This window comes from Sorex araneus, chromosome 9, assembly GCF_027595985.1.
Source record: "Sorex araneus isolate mSorAra2 chromosome 9, mSorAra2.pri, whole genome shotgun sequence".
NCBI classification, from domain to species: Eukaryota; Metazoa; Chordata; class Mammalia; order Eulipotyphla; family Soricidae; genus Sorex; species Sorex araneus.
The window spans coordinates 23,543,594-23,567,577 of NC_073310.1; the positions used below are offsets into that span (position 1 = coordinate 23,543,594).

A 23,984-nucleotide genomic window follows, 5' to 3' on the forward strand; every position below is an offset into this window, starting at 1 on the left:
CATCCTTTCCTCTTCCTGAGCTGCAGCCAACTTTGCATGGAGTTCTGTCCTCCTACATCCCAGTGATGCAAAGAAGGATTCTGATTTCCTTTTGGGACAATGAACTTACTCAAAGAAGTGGCATGCTGTCTTTTTCTACCCAGCTCCTACTGCTTATAATTTTGTCATTTTTTTCTTTCTGGTAGAGTCTAAAACTATCACACATGGAAGTGGGAATAGAAATGGTGCATATTTCGAGAGTCAAGATGGGATTTGAAAGTAAAATGGAACAGTAGCAGAGTGCACAGTTAGGGGATGGAACAGAAACAAGCAAACAAACAAAAAACCAAAAGAAGCAGAACCAAGAGAAACAGGGAACCAGACAGGTGATTTATCGTATCCACTTGGCAAGTACTGAAAAACAGAGAAAGAAATAACTAATGTTGCATGTGTTGGGTTAATAGTGGTGGTGGGTGGTGGTAGATCTTCATGTCTGTGTTATTCTAGTTTGAGCATTTTGCTCCTTTAGTTAAAGCAGACAATCATGGGCACTTTTCAAAACTCATTTAAGTGGAATGAAATTGTTTAATTCCAGTTTGGGGATAAAGACAGGTTTGACTTTAGGCAGATGCCCAATACTTCTCAAATAACAAATCTTTTGGGAAATGTATAAGTAACCATATCTGGTTATGCACTATATCTTTGATGATACTTCTCAATTCTCCCTATTCAAAAGAACTTTTGTTGTTGTTGTTGTTTCAGAAAACAACCTAAGAGTTGGAGATAGCGTCTTCCAGTCAGTAGACTGTATTAAAAACAATTTTCATCTGTAAGGGACTTTAACATAATTTTATTATTAAGCCAGTAAGAGAAAAGGAACTTGAGCTTTGGATTTGTTTCTTTGCTGCCATTATCAGCATCATAACAGGGCAAGGTTCAGGAGATAATCATGTTTTAGTATAATTGTTATTAACCTTCCAGGCCTGCCAAAGCTCAGGGTTTATGTTTCTTTAATTTGATTTGCTCTAATTTTTTTTTTTTTTAATACAGGAAGCAGGCTCTGTAGGATAGGAGTTTCAAAAAAGGCAGGGAATTACTGAAGTACTGGGAGACTTGAATCAGCATTCACATATTTATTAGTGTCAGGCCAACTTGAGTAATAAAATAAAGAAGCAGTTGCTCACTAGACGTTTCACAGGTGGATAACATAACATTCTGCGAGTTGCTATACACGTTAGGAAATAGTCTCTGGTTTTTCTTGTTCTTTGGTTGAATGTGGGCCAAAAAAATCATTCTTTCAATTACACTGATTTGTTTGCCTGTCCCCCCCCCCCCCTATTTTTTGTAATAGGATTTCAAACACAGTGGTGGAGGGTTGCTTTGTTCACTTCCCATCAAGTTTAACTAAAAAGTGGTTTTAAACATGTATGTTGAAGTTACAGTTGACTTCTTATTATCCAGAAAGAGTGAGGTACTTGCTGATGCCAACAGACGGTTCTTTGTCTTAGTCACACAAGAGCTCAGCGCAGCCTACTCTTCGCTCAAGTGACCCTTAAGATTCCCTTTCAAAGGACACCAGGACTTAGAGACTGAAGTCATATTTATCAACATTAAATAAACACTTGGTGAAGGATGCATAAATATTTCTTCATATAAACACACACGAAATTAAATAGTTCAGAAACACAGACACCACTGAGTACACTTCCACGGTTGCAAAGTCACCTGTAAACACCAGCTCACACGGAATACAAAAGCAGCTTCGACCCAGGCTTCAGGACATGAAGGCTCTGTACAAAGGGAAGATTTCTCCTCAGCCCCGCCCCCGCCCGCCCCGCCCCCCACCCCCTAACTCCCCTGGCAAAAAAGGAAAGGAAGAAACCCCAACAACTACAGCAGCAACAAAGATGACAGGAAGAGCAGCAGCACCCCTTCCCTCCCCCAGATAGAAACATTTAGCATTTGGGATCAATTCAGAGAATACAAAAACTCTTTTGTAAATGCAAGGAATTCAATATTCAATTTAGAGTCACACTTTCCAAAGTGTATCACTTTCTTCAAAGCACACATAACTGCCTGAACCCCATCTGCTACCAAGGGAAGTCACTCAGTGAACACCCTAAAGCACTGGCCAGAGCTATGTAACGAAGGTGTGAGCCCTTTTTCATTTAGAAGGCGCCCGGTAGCAAAAAAAAAAAAAAACAAAAAAACCCAAAAAACCCAAAAAACCCCCAAATCCAATACTGCATTCTCCTTCGTACCCCTTCATGCTGTATCTTTTTGCGGTACACGATATTCAAACATGACACTATGATTTGGTTTTCAAGCATTTTCGAGAGCAGATATTTTGTTGGAAAACAATCAGATCGAGACAACCAAATTCAAATATGTCTGGTGCATCCTTGAGCTCAGAGGGGTTCTTATTTCATTCAGCTTTGGTGAGCTCAACAAAAGAGATAGTTTGCTTGTCAAGCCATAGTGCTCAACCTGACTCAGGAGGCCGTGAGCTCTGCATAGGCAAGCTGGCATGGCCTGGCTTCCCTTTCCAGCATTTTCTTCAGGGTAGTTTGTGGAAAGCAACCCTGCTTTCCACAACATGACACCGGATTCATTTCACTTTTATGTGTATTAGGATCCTAGAGAAATCCAGGTACCAAAGTACTGAGAGCGTATATTACAGGAACAATTTGCCAGTTCAGTGACTCCCATTATATTATGTACACTATGTACTTGTGTGTGAAACTCACACACATATATATCTCTCTATATATTTATACTTAATATATTTATTTTTCTTTGTATGAAACGTCAACTGCACAAAACAGTACTTTGTAAGAATCAAGAATCAAGTCCACAAATAGAGTTTAACAACACACCCAAGAGAAGACAGGAAGTTCTATTGGGACGAGGAGGTTCAGCTTTGCAACGAATGATATAATTTCAGAACCACGATTCACTAGCCTGACATGTTCCACGTGGGATCTGGATCAACATTTTAGAGATCCTGGAAAGAAACGTGGCAACCGGGCCAGTGAGTTATGCTCATCTGAGATTCCAGAGCTCATGGGCGTCAACAGAACCGAGCAGATCAATTTGGGTCTATAATTGCTTCTAAATAATTTTTCCCCCTCTCTCAGAAAAAGACTTACAGTCTATTTCAGAGCTTTTAAATATGCAGTCATGAGCTTTTTTTTTTCTAAATTGCAATTGAGCTTTTTATATGAAAATGGATTTATTTAAAGGATCAGTAAACAGGCAGCTTCGTTTCACATCTGGGTGATAAAAAATGTTTTCCTAATCACCAGAAGAAATCACCCCCACCCTCACCTTACTCCTTCCTAAGGTTTGTGGGTTGATATGTGCGTTTGGTCACTGCTAGTGATAAAGCCTTTCTCTACAAGGCCTGCTCAGGGACACGCTTGTGAAAAATGACAGACTGTCTCTGCTGGTACTGCTGCTTGCGCCTCTTCCTTTTGTCACACTGGCACAGCAACAGCATCTTGAAAGTGGTTCTAAATGTTTTGTTGCACAGGGCATAGCACACGGGGTTCACGGTGCTGTTGATGTAGCATAGCCAGTAGCCCAGATTCCAATAGGTTTTGGGTATGCAGTCTTTACAAAAGGTGTTCACCAGAACCATGATGTTGTAGGGGGTCCAGGTGATGATGAAGGCAAGCAAGATGGCACTGAGGGTCTGGGCTGCTTTCTTCTCCTTAATGAGGGACATCCGTTTTCGCTTCGTTATCTGACTTCTGGTCTTCAGAGCAAACCTCTTGGCCAGAGTGGCTTCCTTGAAAGACAGAGGTAGAGTGGCCGTGGTCTTGCCCACTGAGGAGTTGACATCAGAGGTCTTGGTTGAATCCACGGCTGACTCTAACTGGATGGGAAGTTTGGAGAAGCGGTTTTGAGAACTGCCTCCTTCATCCACGCTCTTCTGCGCCTGCAGCTTGCTGGCCTTCCTCTCCAAGTTCACTGTCCTTAGCTCCTCATCGGGCACCTGCAGGTTATCTGAGGAGGGCAGTCTGGTGGAGTTTAGAATGGTGCTGTGACCTGGAAGCTTGAGCACAATGGAGTAGATGGCCCTTGTCTCTGAGCCAATGTCCTCCTCATCGGAGGAGGCGGAGTTTTCCAGGGAGGCAGCAGCGTCGTTGTTATTCCAGCTGTCACTGCTGCTGTGGTCTTGGTCCATCTGCTCAGCACTGGCCTTCCAGCTTTTGGTTGTGAACCAGAAGTGGCAGCGGCCATATTTCCTCCGGGCTGAGCGTTTCAAACTTTGCTGCTGAAGCTCGTAGCTGCTGCAGCTTCGAGAACTGCCTGTTGGATGGACGAAGTTTTCTGCCTCTGCTTCCGTCCCAGAGGCTTGTAGTCCAGCGAGCTCTTTGGTGCGCTTTTCAGTTTCCTTATAGATCCTCCAGTATAAAACAGTCATGATGGTGACAGGCATATAAAAGGCAGCAATGGCTGTGCCGAAGGTAATGGTGGGCTCACTAAGGAACTGGATGAAACACTCCCCGGCGGGCACAGTCCTCTTTCCAACAAAGTACTGCCAAAACAGTATAGCAGGAGCCCACAGGACAAAGGAGATGATCCAAGCCAGTCCGATCATCACACCAGCTCTTTTTGTTGTTCGTTTGGCCCGGTAAGTCAGCGGTCTTGTTATGGAAAAGTACCTATCAAAACTAATGACTAGAAGGTTCATGACTGAGGCATTGGAAGCCACATAGTCAATTGCAAGCCAGAGGTCACAGGCCAAGTTCCCTAAAGCCCATCGGTTCATGATGATGTAGGTGGTAAACAGATTCATTGAAATGACCCCAATAATCAGATCAGCACAGGCCAGGCTCAGGAGGAAGTAGTTGTTGACTGTCTTCAGCTGCTTGTTGACTTTAAATGCTACGATCACGAGGATGTTGCCAATGATGGTCACCAAGGCCAGGATGCCTGTTAAGAATGCTATGAAGACAACTTGCCAGACGGTATGGCCACCGAGAGGGTCACTGGTGGTGCCATTTGAGGAGAAATTCCCAGCTGCTGGAGAAATGTTGTAGCTGCCAAAATGAGTGACCGTTCCTGGAGGCAGCCCTGAATCGGAGGGGCCTTGTATCCAGGAAGAGCTGATGTTTGGAAATAAAGGCGAGGTTGTATTGTTATTGTGCAAGGTCATCGTGACTCTCTGACATAGTCTGGGGAGAAAGGAGAAAGAAATGGAGTTAGAAAACGTTTTTGCCTTGGTTTGATCTGTTCTTTGCATCGCCTACTTCAAGACACAGAAAATTTATTATAGGATGGTGAATCTCCTAGAGGACAAAGATCTAAGGTTTTGTTCTAAAGGTTAGTAGTCTAAGGGAATCAGAGATTGATTTGCTCAAGTGCAATTAGTTAGAGCATGCATTGACTACGGTGGTTCCCTCGCCCCAATATTTTCAAAATTTCTAACATACACCACAGAAACTTCAAATAATGACATTTTTGATCAAAATCCTTACTTCTCTTATTTTAAAGAGAAAGGGAACTATTATTAGGTCCTTAGAGGATTATTATTGAGCAGAGATTTATCATCACACAACTTATATATTGACCATTGGATTTTATCCACTTGGGTATTTCTACCCCTGGCTTCATACATAAGACACTTTAAGGTGAGATTCCAGCAATTTAAGCTTTACTAGAATGAATAAAGTTAATCAGGAGCAAAGGCAGAAATAAATGTAAACCACTTTAAATTATATCATCTTTTAGAAATACAGATAGGAAAAGTAGTATATCAGTTCCTTGTAATACTATACAAAGCAGATATCTTATGCATGATAACATATGAACCTTTACCAGTCTATTCTGAACTAACCAAACCAGTTTTTGAATATTTCTAATTTTTAGATATCCTAATTTCAGGGATAAAAATGAACTTTAGCAGAGCGCACTCACCATGCATATAAGCAATTGTAAAACTAGTTTTTAAAAGACACTTGCTAAAAAAATACTCATATAACTAAGAATCATTACAATAATGTATTACCAGTAAGATCCTCCTCTCCACAAACTCCCAAAGATGTCAATAAAACAGTTTTCGTTGAACCTGCTCTGTCCTCTGAAATCCAGCAAGTTTTACTACTAAATAAAATTATTGCATAAATTCTAGGAATTCTTACCCAAAATAACAAATGAGGACCTGAACAATAGTACAGTGGGTTGGGTTCTTGCTTTGCATAAGGCTGATCCAGGTTTGGTCATCAACATTCCATATGGTCCCTCAAGCACCACCAGGAGTAATTCCTAAATGCAGAGCCAGGAGTAACCCCTGAGCATGGGGGATGGGTGTTTGACCCAAAGTAATAACAACAAGATCCAAATGAATGCTCAAAGAATGTCATTTATGAATTTAATGATGATAAGCAGAGCAAATATCAATTATGATGTGTGTGTGTGTTCAGGCTCTTGGTTAAAAAAAAGTGTCCAACTACCACCTACCACCATTCTGGCCTGCCGGCCCCATGCTGGGCCAGCCCAGGAACCTGCCAGTCACACCAGAGGGTCCAGGATGGGGAATGGGACGTGGGGGGTGGTTCTTCCTGGGGTTTACTCCCCTCTGCTTCAGAAGGAAGTGTTGCGCTTTATGAAGTGCTGAGGAGCACTGGGTGCTGATCCCTTTAGGCCTGAATTCTTTTTGGAGACAGTAGTGGTGGCAACGGTGGTGTCTGTGATACAAAATGCACTGCTGCCTTCCACTGTGGATTGTATGTGCGTGCGAGGGCTGGAGTCATGTAACTGACAGGATAATGACATTACAAAGCAATTGCGTTATTGTTAATTTTGCCTTGAGAATCGCTGTAAACACTATGTTCATTTTTTCTTTCTTATTCACAAACTAAATCCATTATCAAATTTTAAAGTTTTTAAAAAGTGAAAAAGTTTTCAACTCTTACATACAAATATGAATACATATGGTAAAAGTCCTAAATCAAAACATTTAGACAGTGCATTTGAACAGAATAGGCAAAGAACATGAACGTACTCATATCTAAAAGGAATATACAAAGTCAACAGGTATATGGAAAGAGGCTTAATATCATAATCATGAGGGAGCTGTAAACCAAAACCACAGTGAAATATTACTCAGCATAAATATTAGTATTTATTGGTTAAAAAAAGATAATACATGTCAGTGAGAATATGAATAAATTAAAATATGTTGGCAGGAGTGGAAAATGTTACAAGCACTATAGAAAACATTTTTCATATCAAAAATTTAATACTAGAATTGACATATGTTATATAGCAATCCGACTTCTGGTTTTTTGGCCAAAGAGTTTCAATCTCAAAGAGAAGACAGCAATTGCCTGTTCACTGTAGCATGATCTACAATAGCTAAATATATGAAAAGGGACTAAATTTTTTAAACATATGAGAGATAAAGAAGTCATAGCAGGCTAGAGAGATAGTGCAAGGCGGAAGGCAATTGTTTTGCAAGTGGCCAACCTCTGTTAAATCCCTGGGACCTTAGATAGTCTTCTGAGTACCTGTGGGAGTAACCCCTGAGAACAGACCAGAGTAAGTCATGAGCATAGCTACATGTGGCCCCCAAATAGAGGAGAAAAAGGAGAAGGAGCCAGAGCAACAGTATAGTGGTAGGGCGTTTGCTCTGCATATGACCTATCTGGACGTGATCCCTGGCATCTCATATGGTCCACTGTGTACTACCAAGACTAATTCCTGAGTGCAGAGCTAGAAGTAACCCCTTTGCATTACTGGGTGGGTGAAGATCCCCATCCCTAAGGGGGGGGAAATGGCATGAACATATGTGGAATACTATGCAGCTTTATAAAAAAGAGTTCCTATAATATATGTATACCAATGTTCATCGCAGAGCTAGTACAGTAGTCACGATATGGAAACAAACAAAATGCCCAGCTAAAGATCAAGAAGTTTTGTGGTCTGTATACATGATGAAGTACTACATATCCCTAATACAATTTATTGTGACACAGATGGATCTAGAGGACATCATACTGAGCCAAATCAGAAAAAAAGGGATAGATACAGAACTATCTCATACACAGGTCTTTAAGGTACAAATCAAGATAGCAACAAAGGGTCAAAGGCAACACAACAGGAGGACTGATCCACAATACTTTATATGTGTGTGTGTGTGTGTCTGTGTGTGTGTATGGTTAATTTAAAGGAAGGGGCACTGGGGGCTTAGGGAGAAGGAGGTAGTACATTAGTAATGGGTGTGGTATTGGAATTATGTACACAGAAAACCATCATTAAAAATATTGTAAATCACAGTAAACCAAGTGGTGCTGGAATGAATAAAGACAGACTTTCAAGTCACAGGTCACAGAATAAGAACCCAGAGATCAATTCTCAGATTTTATGAAGTTAATCTATGACAAAGAAGATAGATGCATGAAGCAGAGCAGCAATAAGGCAAGAAAAAGAAATATGAGGAATCCAAAATCGAAAAGAAGTTAAACTATCACAACGACTTCATGAAAATACTTGTAGAAATAATAAACCAGGGGCTGGAGCAATAGCACAGCGGGTAGGGCATTTGTCTTGCACGAGGCCAACGTGGGTTCGATTCCCAGCATCCCATATACTCCCCCGAGCACCGCCAGGAGTAATTCCTGAGTGCATGAGCCAGGAGTAACCCCTGTGCATTGCCGGGTGTGACCCCCCCCCCAAAAAAAAGAACTAATAAACCAATGCAGCAAAGTACCTGGTTACAAAACAACACACCAAAATATGTTGTATTTCTCTCTGAAACTAATTATATAGAAAAAAAAGATGCCCCCATTTGAAATAGCATCCCAAAATATCAAATACCTAGGAATCAATTAGCAAAGGATGTCAAAGACTATCTCTTGAAAACAATGTCACTATTGAAAGAAAGAGGATAAGGCATTGGGAAATGGAAAAATATTCTATGTTCATGGCTTAGAATTAACATTGACAAAATGATCATCCTACCTAAAGCATTACACAGACTAAATACAAACCCCTATCAAAAATATGATGACACTTTTTAAGGTCTTAAAACAGAACTCTACAAAGATTTACATGAAAACATAAAACTCCCTAAATATCCAAAGTAATTTTGAGAGAAAGTAAGGGAGTTCTTTACCAAGTGGTACAGGTACAAAACAGAATAGAGAGCCCAGAGAGAAACCCTCAGACTCATGGACAGCTGATCTATGACAAAGAAGCTGGTTGAATGAAGTAGAGGAAAATCTTTTCAACAAATAGTGTTGGAAAAGCTGGATATCCACAAGCCAAAAATTGAATCTTGACCTGTAGCTCACACTGTCACAATAGCTAATTCAAAGTTGATTAAAATTTAAGATTAGGCCAGAATCCATAAACTACACTGAGGAAAAGAGCAGCATCATTCTCTACAATATGGGCTCCAGTTCTTCAGTGTGTTGACTCCAGTGGCAAAGAAAACAAAACCAAAAAGGAATAAATGAGACTTCATCAACTTATAAAGTTTTTGCATTTCAAAGAAACTCAAGGCTAAAGTAAAATACACCCTACTGAATGCACTGTCACTGTCACTGTCATCCCGTTGCTCATCGATTTGCTTGAGTGGGCACCAGTAACATCTCATTATGAGACTTGCTGTTACTGTTTTTGGCATATCGAATACACCATGGGTAGCTTGCCAGGCTCTGCTGTGTGGGCGGGATACTCTTGGTAGCTTGCCGGGCTCTCGGAGAGGGACAGAGGAATTGAACCTGGGTCAGCTGCGTGCAAGGCAAGTGGAGCGATGTGCTATCGCTCCAGTCCAAGATACAGAAAGTGTTCACAAAGCTCAAAAACAACGAAAACAGTAATTTCATCAAAAAATGGTAGAGATGAACAGACACTTTCCCAAAGTATGGCCAGTAGGCATATCAAGAAGTGTTCATTGTCATTTATTGTAAGGGAAATGCAAATCAAAATAGCAATGATGTATCATCTCACATCCTTGAGAATAAGATATATCAGAAAGCCTGTAAACAACCTGTGTTGGGTGGGTAAGTGGGAGGATATGGTGATAAAGAAATCCTCATTTGCTGTTGGTGGGAATATTATATAGTTCATCATCTATGAAAAACAATATGGAGATTTCTTTTTTCTTTTGACTTTTTAAAGAATGAGTTTATTACTAGCAGCATGTAAATTTCTTCCTTTTTTTTCTCTTTTTGGGTCACACCCAGTGATGCACAGGGGTTGCTCCTGGCTCTGTGCTCAGGAATTACTCCTGGCGGTGCTCAGGGGACCATATGGGATGCTGGGAATTGAACCTAGGCAAACGCCCTACCCGCTGTGCTACTGCTCCAGCCCCGCAGCATGTAAATTTCTTTAAAAATTTTAGCCATTATGCTAACGGAAGTACCTCCCAATAATCCATTCAAGGAAAACCTGGGTTTGCAAATTGAATGTGCTAGAAATAATAGCTCTTAAAAACTATAAATATCAGGAAATTTGAATATGAAATACATTGAATATTTTCTGATCTTAAATTCTATTTTATGGCTAAAAGGAAGTTTTAAATGAAGCAATGACAATGTAATAATAAAACAGTCAATTTGAAAAATATATAATGGTCAATGTTAATGATGATGATTTTATAATTATTATTTGAAAATAATGTCATCTACGGTAAATGAATTTATTGTTCTATATTTTATGATATTCTAAATTACTAAAATTAATTAGAACTTCCTTTTTTTGTCTTTTTTTAATTGAATCACTGTGGGATACAGCTGCAGAGCTTTCATGTTTGAGTTTGTCATACAATGATCAAACACCCATCCCTCCACCCGTGCACATCTAATATGGAGATTTCTAATAAAGGTTAAATGGAATTCCCATATGACCCAGTGATCTCACTTCTTGTAATCTAAGCCCTAAACACAAAACTATGAATTCTAAATAGTATATGCACATGTATGTTCCTGTTTATTGCATCACTGAGTACAATAGCTAGGATATGGAAACAACTCATATGTCCAATGACAAATGAGTGAATAAAGATGTTGTGCCATATACATGTGATGGAATACTATGCAGCTGTAAAGAAAACATGAAATTATGTAGTACAATGCAATTGGAATAGAACTGGAGGGCATTATGTTAACTTCAGAGAGAGTAAGAGGGAGGACAAATACTGGATGACCTCACCTGTGGCACAGAGACAGACAAATCAAGGGAACATACAGTATTTAATAATAACAACACTTGACCTTAGATTTCAAACTCAGATGACCATGCAGTGGGGGAAGGAATAAAGAAGAAATAAGTGACCATGCAGTGGACTGGAGGTTATGTAGGGACAGTGGTGAAGTCCTGGACACTTTGATGGTGGTACAGCACACTAAGATTATATCTAAACACCATAACATTTAATAGTACCATAACCATGTTGCCTAAACTAGAATGAAAAAGCTTTTTTTTTTTTTCTTGCTAAGAGGAATGGTCTCATGTATTTTTTTCTTTTTCTCACAATAAAAAACAAACTCCATGGAAAAGCAGCACCTAACCTGTGGGCAATGGAGAGAATATAAAACACCTAACTGTTCTATCCTATGATGATGTGTTTTAAGCTTAACCTATATGTTGCCTTGGTCTGGAGCCATAGCTCAGGTAGGGCATTTGCCTCGCACGTGGCCGACCCGGGTTGATATTTCCGTCCCTCTCAGAGATACCGGCAAGCTACCGAGAGTATCTTGCCCACATGGCAGAGCCTGGCAAGCTACTCAAGGCGTATTCGATATGCCAAAAACAGTAACAACAAGTCTCACAATGGAGACATTACTGGAGGTTACCCGCTCGAGCAAATTGATGAACGACAGATGACAGTGACAGTGCTACAGTGCTACAGGCTTCTGCTTTGTGAGACCCTGCGAGGTGGAGTGAGCAGATGAATTTGAGGAAGTCTATTATGCAGAACAGGACATGAAATGTGTGTTTAAGTTGCTATTCGAAAGTAAAACATTTTATCCTGCTTATGTGAATATGATGGATTAAAAAGAATGCATACCCTTTGTTTCCACTTGAGGTGCTGGGAATCAAATTTATAGCCACTCTTTTACAGATCTACATCCATGACACCACATATACTTGAGATGGAAGAGCTTAAAATGTTGTCTGACACAGTGAATCCAGTTCTTATGTCAGTCATGGATTTCCTGTCTCTACTGCAGCGGGGACCTTTTCTCCCTTTGTCCTTCAGAGGGAACATTCACTTCCTGGGTCTCTACAGAGTTCACGGTATCTTCTTTCTAATGCCTGGGGGGGGGGGGTGGAGGAGGGGGTATACATTTCTTCTGGTCCCCAGACTACCTGTTACAAGGCTGCACTAGCTTTATCACTATGGGAGCATCCTTCTGAGATCAGGAAACAAGATCCCTTATTTCACCCATTTCCCTCCATGTACCTAAAACGAAATCATTTTCCATGCCCTTCTCCCTGGCCCAGGTGCCACAGTGCCAGATGCATCTCATTAGAAAAATTCTTAGCTTCTGGAAACAATAAGTGAAGACTTTTTGGGAACACAGTGCATCAGAAAAAAATGGATCAGAACATAAGAACTTCAGTAAGTAATATCTGAAAAATATTAACTGGACATGAAAGTCACCTAATGTCTTTCTTCATGTTTATCTGTTCTTAAGTAATATGTACCTTCCTAAGAACATTCTTTCAGGTGCTGGAAAAGACCCAAATGAAACAATGATAAACCTGGGCTAAAAGCCTTCTGTTTAAGGTGTACTTTTTGGAAAAGAAGTTATTATTTCTATGCTCTCTACTAATTCCTTATCCCAATTCAATAGCGTATGTGTAGAGTTAGCATATTTTGCTTCAAGGGAGTCCATAGTCTATGTTAACTGAATTGAGGGGAAAGTCTTGCTATTTTATTTTATTTTTTTATTATTTATTTATTTATTGGGTCGCACCCGGCGATGCATAGGGTTCACTCCTGGCTCTGCCCTCAGGAATTACCCCTGGCGGTGCTCAGGGGATCATATGGGTTGCTGGGAATCGAACCGGGGTCGGCCGCGTGCAAGGCAAAGGCGCTACCCGCTACGCTATCACTCCAGCCCCACTCTTGCTATTTTAATAGCTAGGAAGAAACAAGTGGTGGGAACAGAGACATCTGTAAAGCATGCTGGCTTTAAAGTAATTCCAGGCAGGAGTTCCAGGAAAATATATAAGGGTAAAGGGAATGGTCATGAAGGGCGGGAAAAGGGTAGGTATGTGACTCTAGATCTCTGGATCTAGAAACATTTGTTCCTGGCCCATCATGTGGGACTTGGAGACTGTTTGTGCGGGTAAGGGTAGACAGGGCATTAGGACTGAGTGTTTCAAGCTCTCAGAGTTTAACAATGACTATAAATCTGAACATGATCAATTCCTCCATTCTTCTGATTATAGCAGTATATATATGTATATATATATTTAAGCAGGCTTAAATAAATCTTAAGCTGGGTCTCTCTCTCTCTCTCTCTCTCTCTCTCTCTCTCTCACACACACACACACACACACACACATATATACACAACCATAAAAAACCAGGAAAAAGAATGAAGAATTTTAAGTTTGGAGGAAAATGAAGAGTAGTTTTGAGAAATTCACTCCATTTTTTCCTATTTATGGAATAAAATTTTTGGGTTTCTAAATCCATAAAATATATAAATAACATTGTTAAGACTTAAAAAGGGTAAAATCCAGAAGTTAAACCATATATGAAAGTGCTTGGAAGGCCCAAAATGCCAGTATAAATGTGAAAGTTTATTCTGATTAACTCCCAGCGTACAAACTCATTTAATTTCCTCTAAACCATCCATGAAGAGTATATTTTGAAAGAATAGAGGGCTCTCAATTTTTAAAGCCCCTGAAATGACTGAAAATGTATACACTATTTATTTTTAGACGTATATATTACTTCTACCTCTATTATTCTTGCATTTATTATTGTTTATCATTATCATCATCATCAAGTCCTAGGAAAACTGGGCAAGTGGAAAAAAAGTATCTTTGCAGTTTGTAAACATACTTTTGCCTAAGACTTATTCAGTACTTCTTACATATTCAGGTTCCAATATAAAACATGGGGGTTTATTTGGGTTTTGTCTTTGAGTATGTTCTCTGCTGATTATTTTTATATTCTGTCACAATTCATAAGACTATTTAACAACTGAAATGACTTTTCCGGAAGTGCTCTTGGTCAGGCGAAAGGAATTGACACGCACACCACTAGGTGGCGAAGCTGACTCAGATAACAACCTGCCAAGCCCTGGCTCCGAAGAGGCGTTTTGCTACGGAGAGAATTTTAGTTTAGTTCAGTTTTGCAATCCGTGGAGATCCAGAAAGAGAATCAGCAGCTCTCCGCAATGTGTTTGTAGAGGGGACCAAACCTTTTAAGACTTGGAGAGTCAAAATCAAACTTTGTGAACAGAGCTGCTGGGATTCATTTCAAGCTGCCACGAGGAAAGATGAGCCCCTAATAGGGTGCAAACACTCAGGGTACAAAAACCGAACACTCCAGAATTCCACATCTGAAATAAAACTCATGTAAAATGTAAAAAAAAAAAGAAAAAAGAGAAATCTTGTTACACAGTTGAAACATCATGCTGTCTCCCTTTGCGGCTGCCTCCCTTCAGGGTTTCCTTTCCTTCCTGGTGACAGTCAATGAAGACTGTGTGGCTAAGTGCTTGTTTCTGCTCTGCTCATGCCTACCAGCAGCTGCTGAAATAATACAGATGAGCGTGGTTCTACTTCAAAAACAAAAGCTTAAATTGGCTCAGTGATTACCTGCATTAGCCCGCTCAAGGCTAAAGTCTTTTCCTATTAAGACTTCTGGAGAAATGGCAAGAAGTAATAAACAGATGTGAAGCGATTCTTTTTAAACATTTGCAAGGCCACTTTGCCCAGAGACGCCAGCCAAAGTGCTATCCCTGCAGACAATTCTCTTCTGAAGGGAACATAGGGTAAGAGTGTCCCTGGTTTCCCTTTTGCTGTAAACTTGTCTGATCTAAGATTTATTCATTATTTTTCAACAATCTGAACATTTATTTATTGCTATTTATTTTGAAGATCGGGCTTCAAAAAATGTTTTATAGAACACTACTTTAAAAATGCTATCAGAACCAACCATTCTTTTTTTTTGGGGGGGGGTTCACACCCAGTGATGCACAGGGGTTACTCCTGGCTCATGCACTCAAGAATTGCTTCTGGCAGTGCTTAAGGGGCCATATGGGATGCTGGGAGTCAAACCTCGGTTGGTCGCGTGCAAGGCAAACACCCTACCCGCTGTGCTATCACTCCAGCCCCCCAACCATTCTTTTTTTGTTATTTATTTATTAAGTTAATTAACTGATTATTTTATTTTATTTGTTTTTTAATGCCTGGACTGGAGCTATAGCACAGTGGGTAGGGCGTTTGCCTTGCATGCGGCCGACCTGGGTTCGATTCCTCCGTCCCTCTTGAAGAGCCTGCCAAGCTACCAAGAATATTCTGCTTGCACAGCAGAGCCTGGCAAGATACCTGTGGCATATTCGATATGCCAAAAACAGTAACAACAAGTCTCACAATGGAGACGTTACTGGTGTCTGCTTGAGCAATCAATGAACAACGGGGATGACAGTGCTACAGTGCTACAGTGCAGTTTTTATGCCATACCTGGTGGTGCTCAGGGGTTACTCCTGGCTCTGAACTCAGGAATTACTCCTGGCAGTTTCAGGGGACCACATGGGATGCCAGAGATCAAACCAAGGTCTGCCACATGCAAGGCAAAAACTTACTCACTGCACTGTATCTCCAGTCCCGGAGTATTTTATATCCCATATGATTTTGTTTTGTTTTTGGTTTTTGGGTCACAGCTGGTGATACTCAGGGGTCAGTCCTAGCTCTGCACCCAGGAATTATTCCAGGTGGTGCTTAGGGACTATATGGGATGCCAGGGATCTTACCTGGGTTGGCTGTGTGCAAGGCAAACACACTTCCAGCTGTACTATCTCTCCAGCCCCTATTTATTTAATTAAAAAAATTGAATCACTGTGAGGCAGAGTTACAAAGTTATTCGTGATTGAATTTCAGGCTCACAGTTTTGCAACACCAATTCCTTCACCAGCATCCACGTTCCTGCACAATGTCCCCATTTCCCTTCTGCTCCCCCCGCTCCCCGACCTTCATGGTGGGCCCTTTTTCAGAACCAACAATATTCAGAAGCAGTATTATAGTAGAAATATTTCTGGTTAAAATGTTTCTGGGGAAAACAACATTTGAACTTAATTTCTTGGGGATAAGCCTTGCAAACAGTACTTAGGAGCACCCCCTCTTGCCCCCCGAACACAGGGCCAGTGGTTCCGAGTGAAGGTCTGAGACTACCATGCTTCTTAGGCGCTGCAATGCCAGAAAACACCTCAGACACTCAGGCAGTGCCTGGGGGAGTCATATGGTGCCAGGCTTAATGCCAGGGCTCAGGCGTGACCCCTGTACTATCTCCCTGAGCAGGAACTAAAGTTTTTTAGATGTCAGTTTATGTACTGAAAGGACACTTAAGCAAGAACGTTCTTTTCAGATTTGATGCTTATGTAGTATAAGTATTTTTTTAGACAAGTTATATATATTCTCAAAGCCTGTTTTTCTTTGTTTTTGGGTCACACTTGGTGGTGTTCAGGGATTACTTCTGGCTCTTCGCTCAGGGATCATTCCTGGCAGGCTCAGCAGACCATATGGGATTCCAGGGATCGAACCCTGGTTGGCTGTGTGCAAGGCAAACGTACTACCTGCTATACTATTGCTTTGACCCCTCACGGTCTTTTTTTTTTTTTAATAGGAAAACTGATTTTAGGGGCTGGAGCCATAGGACAGCGGGTAGGGCATTTGCTTTGCATGCGGCAGACCCGGGTTCAATTCCCAGCATCCCATATGGTCCCCTGAACACCGCCAGGAGTAATTTCTGAGTGCAGAGCCAGGAGAAACCCCTTTGCATCGCTGGGTGTGACCAAAAAGCAAAGAAAAAAAACACCCCTGATTTTACATCTGAACATATTCTATATTTATTACTTTTCTTAAAATTTCAACCTATTTGTATCCTTCCCCCACTTCACCCCTACTTCACACACAGAAAACTGTTTCCAAGAAAGTAGAAGCAATGTGGAAGGCATGCAGAAAGAATATAACACAGCCTGAACTGGAATATTCATTTCAGGAAACATACTGATTCTGCCAGGGGACAAACACAACACTCTCATCCTGCTTCCTCATCTATAAAATGGGGATTATCATGCTTGAGGGAAGCCAGAATGTCAAAAACACTCAGCACAGCATACCTGGTTCCCAATAGCTGCTCATAAGAGGGGAAGACTAAGTTAATACTTTTCTGTTGTGACTGTTTTATCAGAATGTTCTTCTTTTTCCAGGTTAAAGAAAACTAACATGTGCTGTATATAAAGTGCTGATTTTCGACCCAGGGTTGCCTCACAGAGAATGTCTGGCAATGTCAAGTGGGCTTTTTCCTCTTGGGGAGAGCGTAATTTTAACCTAGTGGTTAGGACTGGAGTGATAGCACATCGGGTAGGGCGTTTGCCTTGCATGCGGCTGACCCGGGTTCGATTCCTCCATCCCTCTTGGAGAGCCCAGAAAGCTACCAAGAGTATCCCGCCCACATGGCAGAGCCTGGCAAGCTACCCTCGGCATATTCGATATGCCAAAACAGTAACAGCAAGTCTCACAATGGAGATGTTACTGGTGCCCGCCCGAGCAAATCGATGAACAACGGGACGACAGTACTACAATGGTTAGAGACAAGGGACTCTGAGAGACACCTTGCAAGGCACAGGGCAGCCTCTAACCACAAAGATTTAATTTTTTCTTTCTTTTTCTTTTTTTGTTTGCTTTTCGGGTCACACCTGGCAATCCTCAGGGGTTACTCCTGGATCTGTACTCAGGAATTACTCCTGGCAGTGCTCGGGGGACAATATGGGATGCCACCGGGGATAGAACCCTGGTTGGCTGTGTGCAAGGTGAATGCTCTATGCCCTGTACTATCATTCTGGCCCCACAACAAGGAAATATTTGGCCAAAGAGGTTGGAAAACTCTAGTGTGAAGAGAAGTAATAGAAAAAAATGTTGCAGTATTCCACTTGCCCAGAATTCGGAAAAACACCCTTGTTCTTGTTCACTGGGCAGATTCTTTTCTAGAATTAGCTTTTTTTGGGATGGGAGAGGGAGAACATGAAGCAGGTTGGGGAGACAGTGGGACAGTGTGGAGGGAAGCAGACAGTCTGGCAGGCTGGATTGTTTTGTTTAAAAAAACTTTACCATGAACGGTATTGTTCTACAGTGCCCAAATTAAAAAAAAAAATCAACTTTCACTCACAGTCTCTGGAAGTCACAGTCTTCACTCTATGTAGGGATAAATCTCAGTCATTTATTCAACTCTTCAATCTTTATTTGGAAGAGTCAATACACTCGAGTACTAACTGCACCCTGGGGACCGGGGGGAGAGAGAGCTCTTGATCTTTGGGATCAGTTGTGGTAACAACAACAACAACAACAGTGAGTCACAATTGCCCCAGTCACAGGAGTGGTGTAATTAATCCATTTTGCTTGAATCAGGATCAAGACGGGATCCAAGAGCGGATATTTTTGAGTCTTGAGGAATAAGTCCGCAGCCTGCCATGCAGTAAGGAGGAAGCATTACAGCCTTCGACACAGAGGGACCAGCCTATGCCAAGTAGGGTCCTCAGTGTTCCTGGCACATGCTCCACATAACACTGTCAGAGCACACAGCATTGCAGTTGCCTCCCTCACTCTCCCACCCTGTGGAGGGAAGGTTCTAGCTCTCTTAGACAATATTTCCTTCTCAGCTCCAGCACAATTTCTCTTCCACAGAAAATCTACAGCTGTGTGCCGCCACTCTGCTGGCATTGAGAGAAGCATGTGGGGGGCAGATGGGAGGACTGATCAGTGAAGGGTTCAGGCAGATGGAGACTGGAGAAAGGCTGAAAGAACAACCTCTGATGAGGAGACACTTGAAGGGGTGAAGAACAGGCTCGGCTCTGGAGGACATGGCAGAGCAGGTTTAGAAACTACCGAGATCACCTTCAAAGTGGCATCTCCAAAAAGCAAAAAACAAAAAGGGGGGGGGGCTGGAGCCATAGGACAGCGGGTAGGGTGTTTGCCTTGCACGTGGCCGACCCGGGTTCGATTCCCAGCATCCCATATGGTCCCCTGAGTAACCCCTGTGCATTGCTGGGTGTGACCCTAAAAGCAAAGTAGTGGGATCTGCTGGGACTGACTCAAGAAAGTAGAGAAAGGAGAGAATTCAGTGGGATCATCGGGATCGTCCCCATCTACTCCTTGATTTCCAGGAAAGGAAGGGAATGGAGATGATAGGAAAGAGGATTATTGGCCTGGTAACTGTGGCTATGGTCAAGGAACGGCTTTAGGAGAGAGAGCAGGGAGGGAAGGGAAGAGGGGAGGGGGGAGGGGAGGGGAGAAGAGGCGTAAGGGGTGTAGAGCATGAGGGAGATGGAGAGAGACTTTTCTCAAATGTCTGTTAGCTAATGAGTACAATACAAAAACAGGGTTTCGGCGGGGGGGTGGGAAACAAGCATCCCATAATAGGAAGCTTATTTTGTAATTGCTCTTTGCCGTCCCTGGGCGCTCTTAAGACTTCCCACACTTAACACTTGTCACAGACCCTGGAGACATGAGGAGTCATTCAAGGTAACAGACAGCCTTGGTTTGAGTTCCAGTTCACTCTTATGAGCTGTGGGGTCTCAGGCTCCTTATTAGAGTTCTGGCATCCTTGGTGTCCACACCAGAAAACTTACAATAGTGACACCATGTATTTGTTAAGTCGAATCTATGGCTAGGGCTGACAGCAGGCATTTCACCAATGGGAGCCGTTCACTGGCAGTGGCAACTGCCACTCCACCACCAGATCAAATAATGTGAAATAGCACTTTTATATTTGCATTTTCATTTTACTACTGGGTTGCAAATATCTTGGGGCATGCATTTGCCCCAGTAATGAAAAACTTGCTTTCTTTTTATTTCTTTTGGGTTTCCAGGGCTGTCTCAAAATCTATAACTTTAATTTAAATCTAGTGGTGCTGCCATAAATAATATGCCTAGTGGATTGAAGCTGAAAACATTTGGTTTGATTTCATTAATAATCTTAATTTTTTTCTTATAAAATCAAATCTGCCAAATAAAAGTCATAGTTACGGTGACTTACATTCCTCTCAGCACCCTGAAAACAAACAAAACAAATAAAGAGAAAACAACAACTGTAACCTTTAATATCGATATGAATTGTACTAAAAATATGGAATAAGTGGATAATGGGGACAAAGAAGATAGGAAACAAAGTGGATCGATTCTACCGGAAAGAGGAAGACTAAAAAAAAAAAAAGTAGCAAGGTGGCCTTATGGTACTCAGCTAAAAATTTGATACACAAGTAAGAGATTTAAAAAGTGTGGGGCGGGGCTGGAGCGATAGCACAGCGGGTTGGGCGTTTGCCTTGCACGCAGCCGACCCGGGTTCGATCCCCGGCATCCCATATGGTCCCCTGAGCACCGCCAGGAGTAATTCCTGAGTGCAGAGCCAGGAGTAATCCCTGTGCATCGCCAGGTGTGACCCAAAAAGCAAAAAAAAAAAAAAAGTGTGGGGCTTGGGAGATAGTACAGGGGTCAGGGCTGTGCCTTCCATGTGACTGTACAACCCTCTGTAAAACATGGGCCCTGGGGGGTCGGAGCGATAGCACAGCGAGTAGGGTGAGTAGGGCGTTTGCCTTGCACGAGGCCAACCTGGGTTCGATCCAGGCATCCCATATGGTCCCCCAAGCACTGCCAGGAGCAATTCCTGAGTGCAAAGCCAGGAGTAACCCCTGAGCTTCGCTGGGTGTGACCCAAAAAGCAAAAAAAAAAAAAAAAAAAACCACCAAAAACAAAACAAAACAAAATGGGCCCTGGTATTGCCAGGGGCGGCCCTGTGGCCAACAGCACCCAGACAAACACTGGGTGGCCCTTGTGGTTCCCAGTACAGCAGGGCCTGCCTGGGCAGTACCACATCCTCAGGCTCCAAAGTCAGACCCCCCAGCACGGCTGGCCAAGAATCTCTGGACGTGACCTCTCAGCGCCGGTCCCACTTGGAGGCCTCCCCTGAAGAAAGGGGCAAAGAGAACTGTGGGAAAGAGAAGAACAATAGAAATGAAAACAGGACATTACACTTCTGTTTTGGTTTCTCTTGTCCGTTCAGAAGCAGGCTTTCTAACTCCTTGTATTTATTTATTTATTTTAAAGTTGAACACGGATGACCTGGGGATACCACAGGTTTTGGTCTCAGTTTCCTTTATAGGACCGCTCTTGGGAGCCTCTGTCCTCCTGAGAGTTCTAAAGCTCTCAGTCCCCCCACTAAGCGTATGCGAGAGAGACAAACAGGCTGCAAGATTTTTTTTTTCCTTTTTGGGTGACACTCAGCATTGCACAGGGGTCACTCCTGGTTCTGCACTCAGGAATCACTCCTGGCGGTGCTCAGGGGACCATATGGGATGCTGGAAATTGAACCCGGGTTAGCTGCGTGCAAAGCAAATGCCCTACCCCGCTGTGCTATCGCTCCAGCCCCAGGCTGGAAGAATTTGAGTGTTTAAAGGCCAAGTCAGCTAAGAGTTAGGTACAGATGCAGTCGGCTCCCGAGTCTGTACCTGAACTTTACCCTAACAGCAGATCTGTTATAAGCAAGCAAGAGTTTCAAACAACACCTAAGCGTACAAAGCAGAAACTCAGTGTTCTTGCCCTTGACTCTTTCATTTCGATGCCCTAGAGGTAATGACAGGTAAGCGTTTACTTAGTAAGCAAATATTTATTTGATGAATAGATACCTTTCCTGAGTTTTTCTTTGGCAAAAAGAATTTTATGGAGAGTGGGGCTGCAGAACTGGGCTCTAGAGGCGGGGAGGACACGCTTTCTGGTGGTGGGTGAGGTGTTCAAATGATGCGTGCACAAAACTATCATCACAGTATTGTGAATCATGGCACCTCAAGAAAAATGGCAAGGAACAAGAATTTATGTCTGTGTTTTAAAACACTATGTGCCGGGCACTGTTCTCTGTGTTTACACATATGAAGTCATTTAATCCTCACAACAGTCCTGCAATGAAGTGTTTGTACTTTAATGATTAGATGAGAAAAGGCAGGCACACAGAAGTTAGGTGACTGGGCCAGGGTCACACAGTTCCTAGGTTTAGACATAAGATTTAATCCAGGACAATCTGACCCAAGATTTTGGTCCTAGTCACTCAACGTGTGGTTAAGTTCTCTCAATTAACTTTTTTCATGCCATGGACAATTTTTTAAAATTCTGCGCAATTAATCTATGTCACACATACTTTAAAAGAACCTCCAAAATATACAGAGGGACTGTCTAGTACTCATTAGTTGGCATATTATGTCCTTGACTTAAATAGAATTTTCAGGGCAGGAAAGAGCAGGAGACACTGTTTGCTGAAGGTTCTTTTAAGTAAAATGTTGCAGAGATCAGCATCAGCGCAGCCAATACAAATGTCTTAGATATTCCAAAATTAAAAAATGATCAACTTCCAGACTCATTCCTATTCCCCCACTAGCTGTACTGTAGTATCAGCAAGGAATTAAAGGGCAATGCCTCCTGTCTATGGTGTTTAAAAGAACTTGTCATTCTCTATTATCTGGCCACATCACACAATTATGCAGAAAATCAAATAAGTGAATAAATATGACAGGACACTGATGAATTATAACATGGACAAAGTGCTTCAAAACTTTTCTTAAAACACTAGTCTCCAAAGGCATTTAAAAATTTTCATAAAAAAAGAAAATGGAAACTAGATCTTTAAATGTGTTATGCAGCTATAAAAAAGGACTATTTTGTTGAAAGCACTACCTATCTGTTAAAATGAAACAATGAGAACATAAATGGTGAGAATCAAAATAAAATAATAAAAAAATGTATATCTTGGCACAGTCTGCATAATTAAATATTAGCAAACAATGATCTCCTGTTTTGAATTTCCTGAAACCAAATGGAAACTAAAGCTCACCTCACTATTAATTCTGGCGCTATGGAATTAAAAACAAAGCGCAAAAGGAATTGAGTTGAACTGGTATAACAAAATAGTGTGCATCCTTATTCTCTCATGTGAGGGAAACATGAATGAAAAAATTAAATACTAAAAGTGTGGTCCTGATAAAATGAAAAGATTTACTCAGGCGGAAAAGAAGAAATAAAACTGGGGTTTGTGAAGAAAAACAAACCCAAAATAACTGCAGGTCAAATGTTGAGACTTTGTGCCCAGAGTTATTTTTAGAAGCTCCCATTAAATTATACTTCCTCTGAGCAACTCAAAACTCACTGCCTTGCCCAGAGACCTGGACATGGAAGGTACTGTGCCCTGTCGAGAGTCAGGAATATCTAAACTCCCTAAGGCAAGCAACATGTATGTATAACTCAGCAGGTAGAGATTTGGAGCTAGAGATACCAGGTTCCAAATAGTTCATGTACACATAAATTACTTGTGCATGTGTTGATCTTCTAAATCTGTGTTTCTCTTTCTTGAGGGTATACATGTAAAAGTAATTCAGTGGTAAAAAGTGAAATTGCTGTCTATTGTGACTGTATCTTTGTTGATAACATGCAGGGAATGCTCCAGAGAATTAATAAAGCAAATTCTTTTTTTTTTTCTTTTTGGGTCAGACCCAGCAATGCACAGGGGTCACTCCTGGCTCATGCACTCAGGAATCACCCCTGGCGGTGCTCAGGGGACCATATGGGATGCTGGGATTTGAACCCGGGTTGGCCGCATGCAAGGCAAACACCCTACCCGCTGTGCTATCACTCCAGCCCCCAAAGAAATTCTTTTAGTAACTGCCAACTCCTAGATTCAAATGGTTTTAAATAATTAAAATCATTTAAGGACACTAAAACAGACTATGTACACAGTATAGGACATAAAAAAATGTGATTGACAAATA

General features: G+C 41.7%; 1 protein-coding gene across 5 annotated transcripts in view; it reads right to left on the reverse strand.

The window, feature by feature from the left end:
* Nucleotides 1-1,561: 1,561 nt before the first annotated feature.
* CHRM3 (cholinergic receptor muscarinic 3) overlaps nt 1,562-23,984 on the reverse strand; it is a 523,603-nt gene continuing 501,180 nt past the window's right edge. For all 5 annotated transcript variants that reach the window (XM_055146875.1, XM_055146878.1, XM_055146876.1 and 2 more), the window contains one exon: nt 1,562-5,162. In XM_055146875.1, coding sequence (XP_055002850.1) covers nt 3,374-5,143 — 1,770 coding nt within the window. In that variant the 5' untranslated portion in view covers nt 5,144-5,162 and the 3' untranslated portion in view covers nt 1,562-3,373. The remainder of the gene's footprint in view (nt 5,163-23,984) is intronic.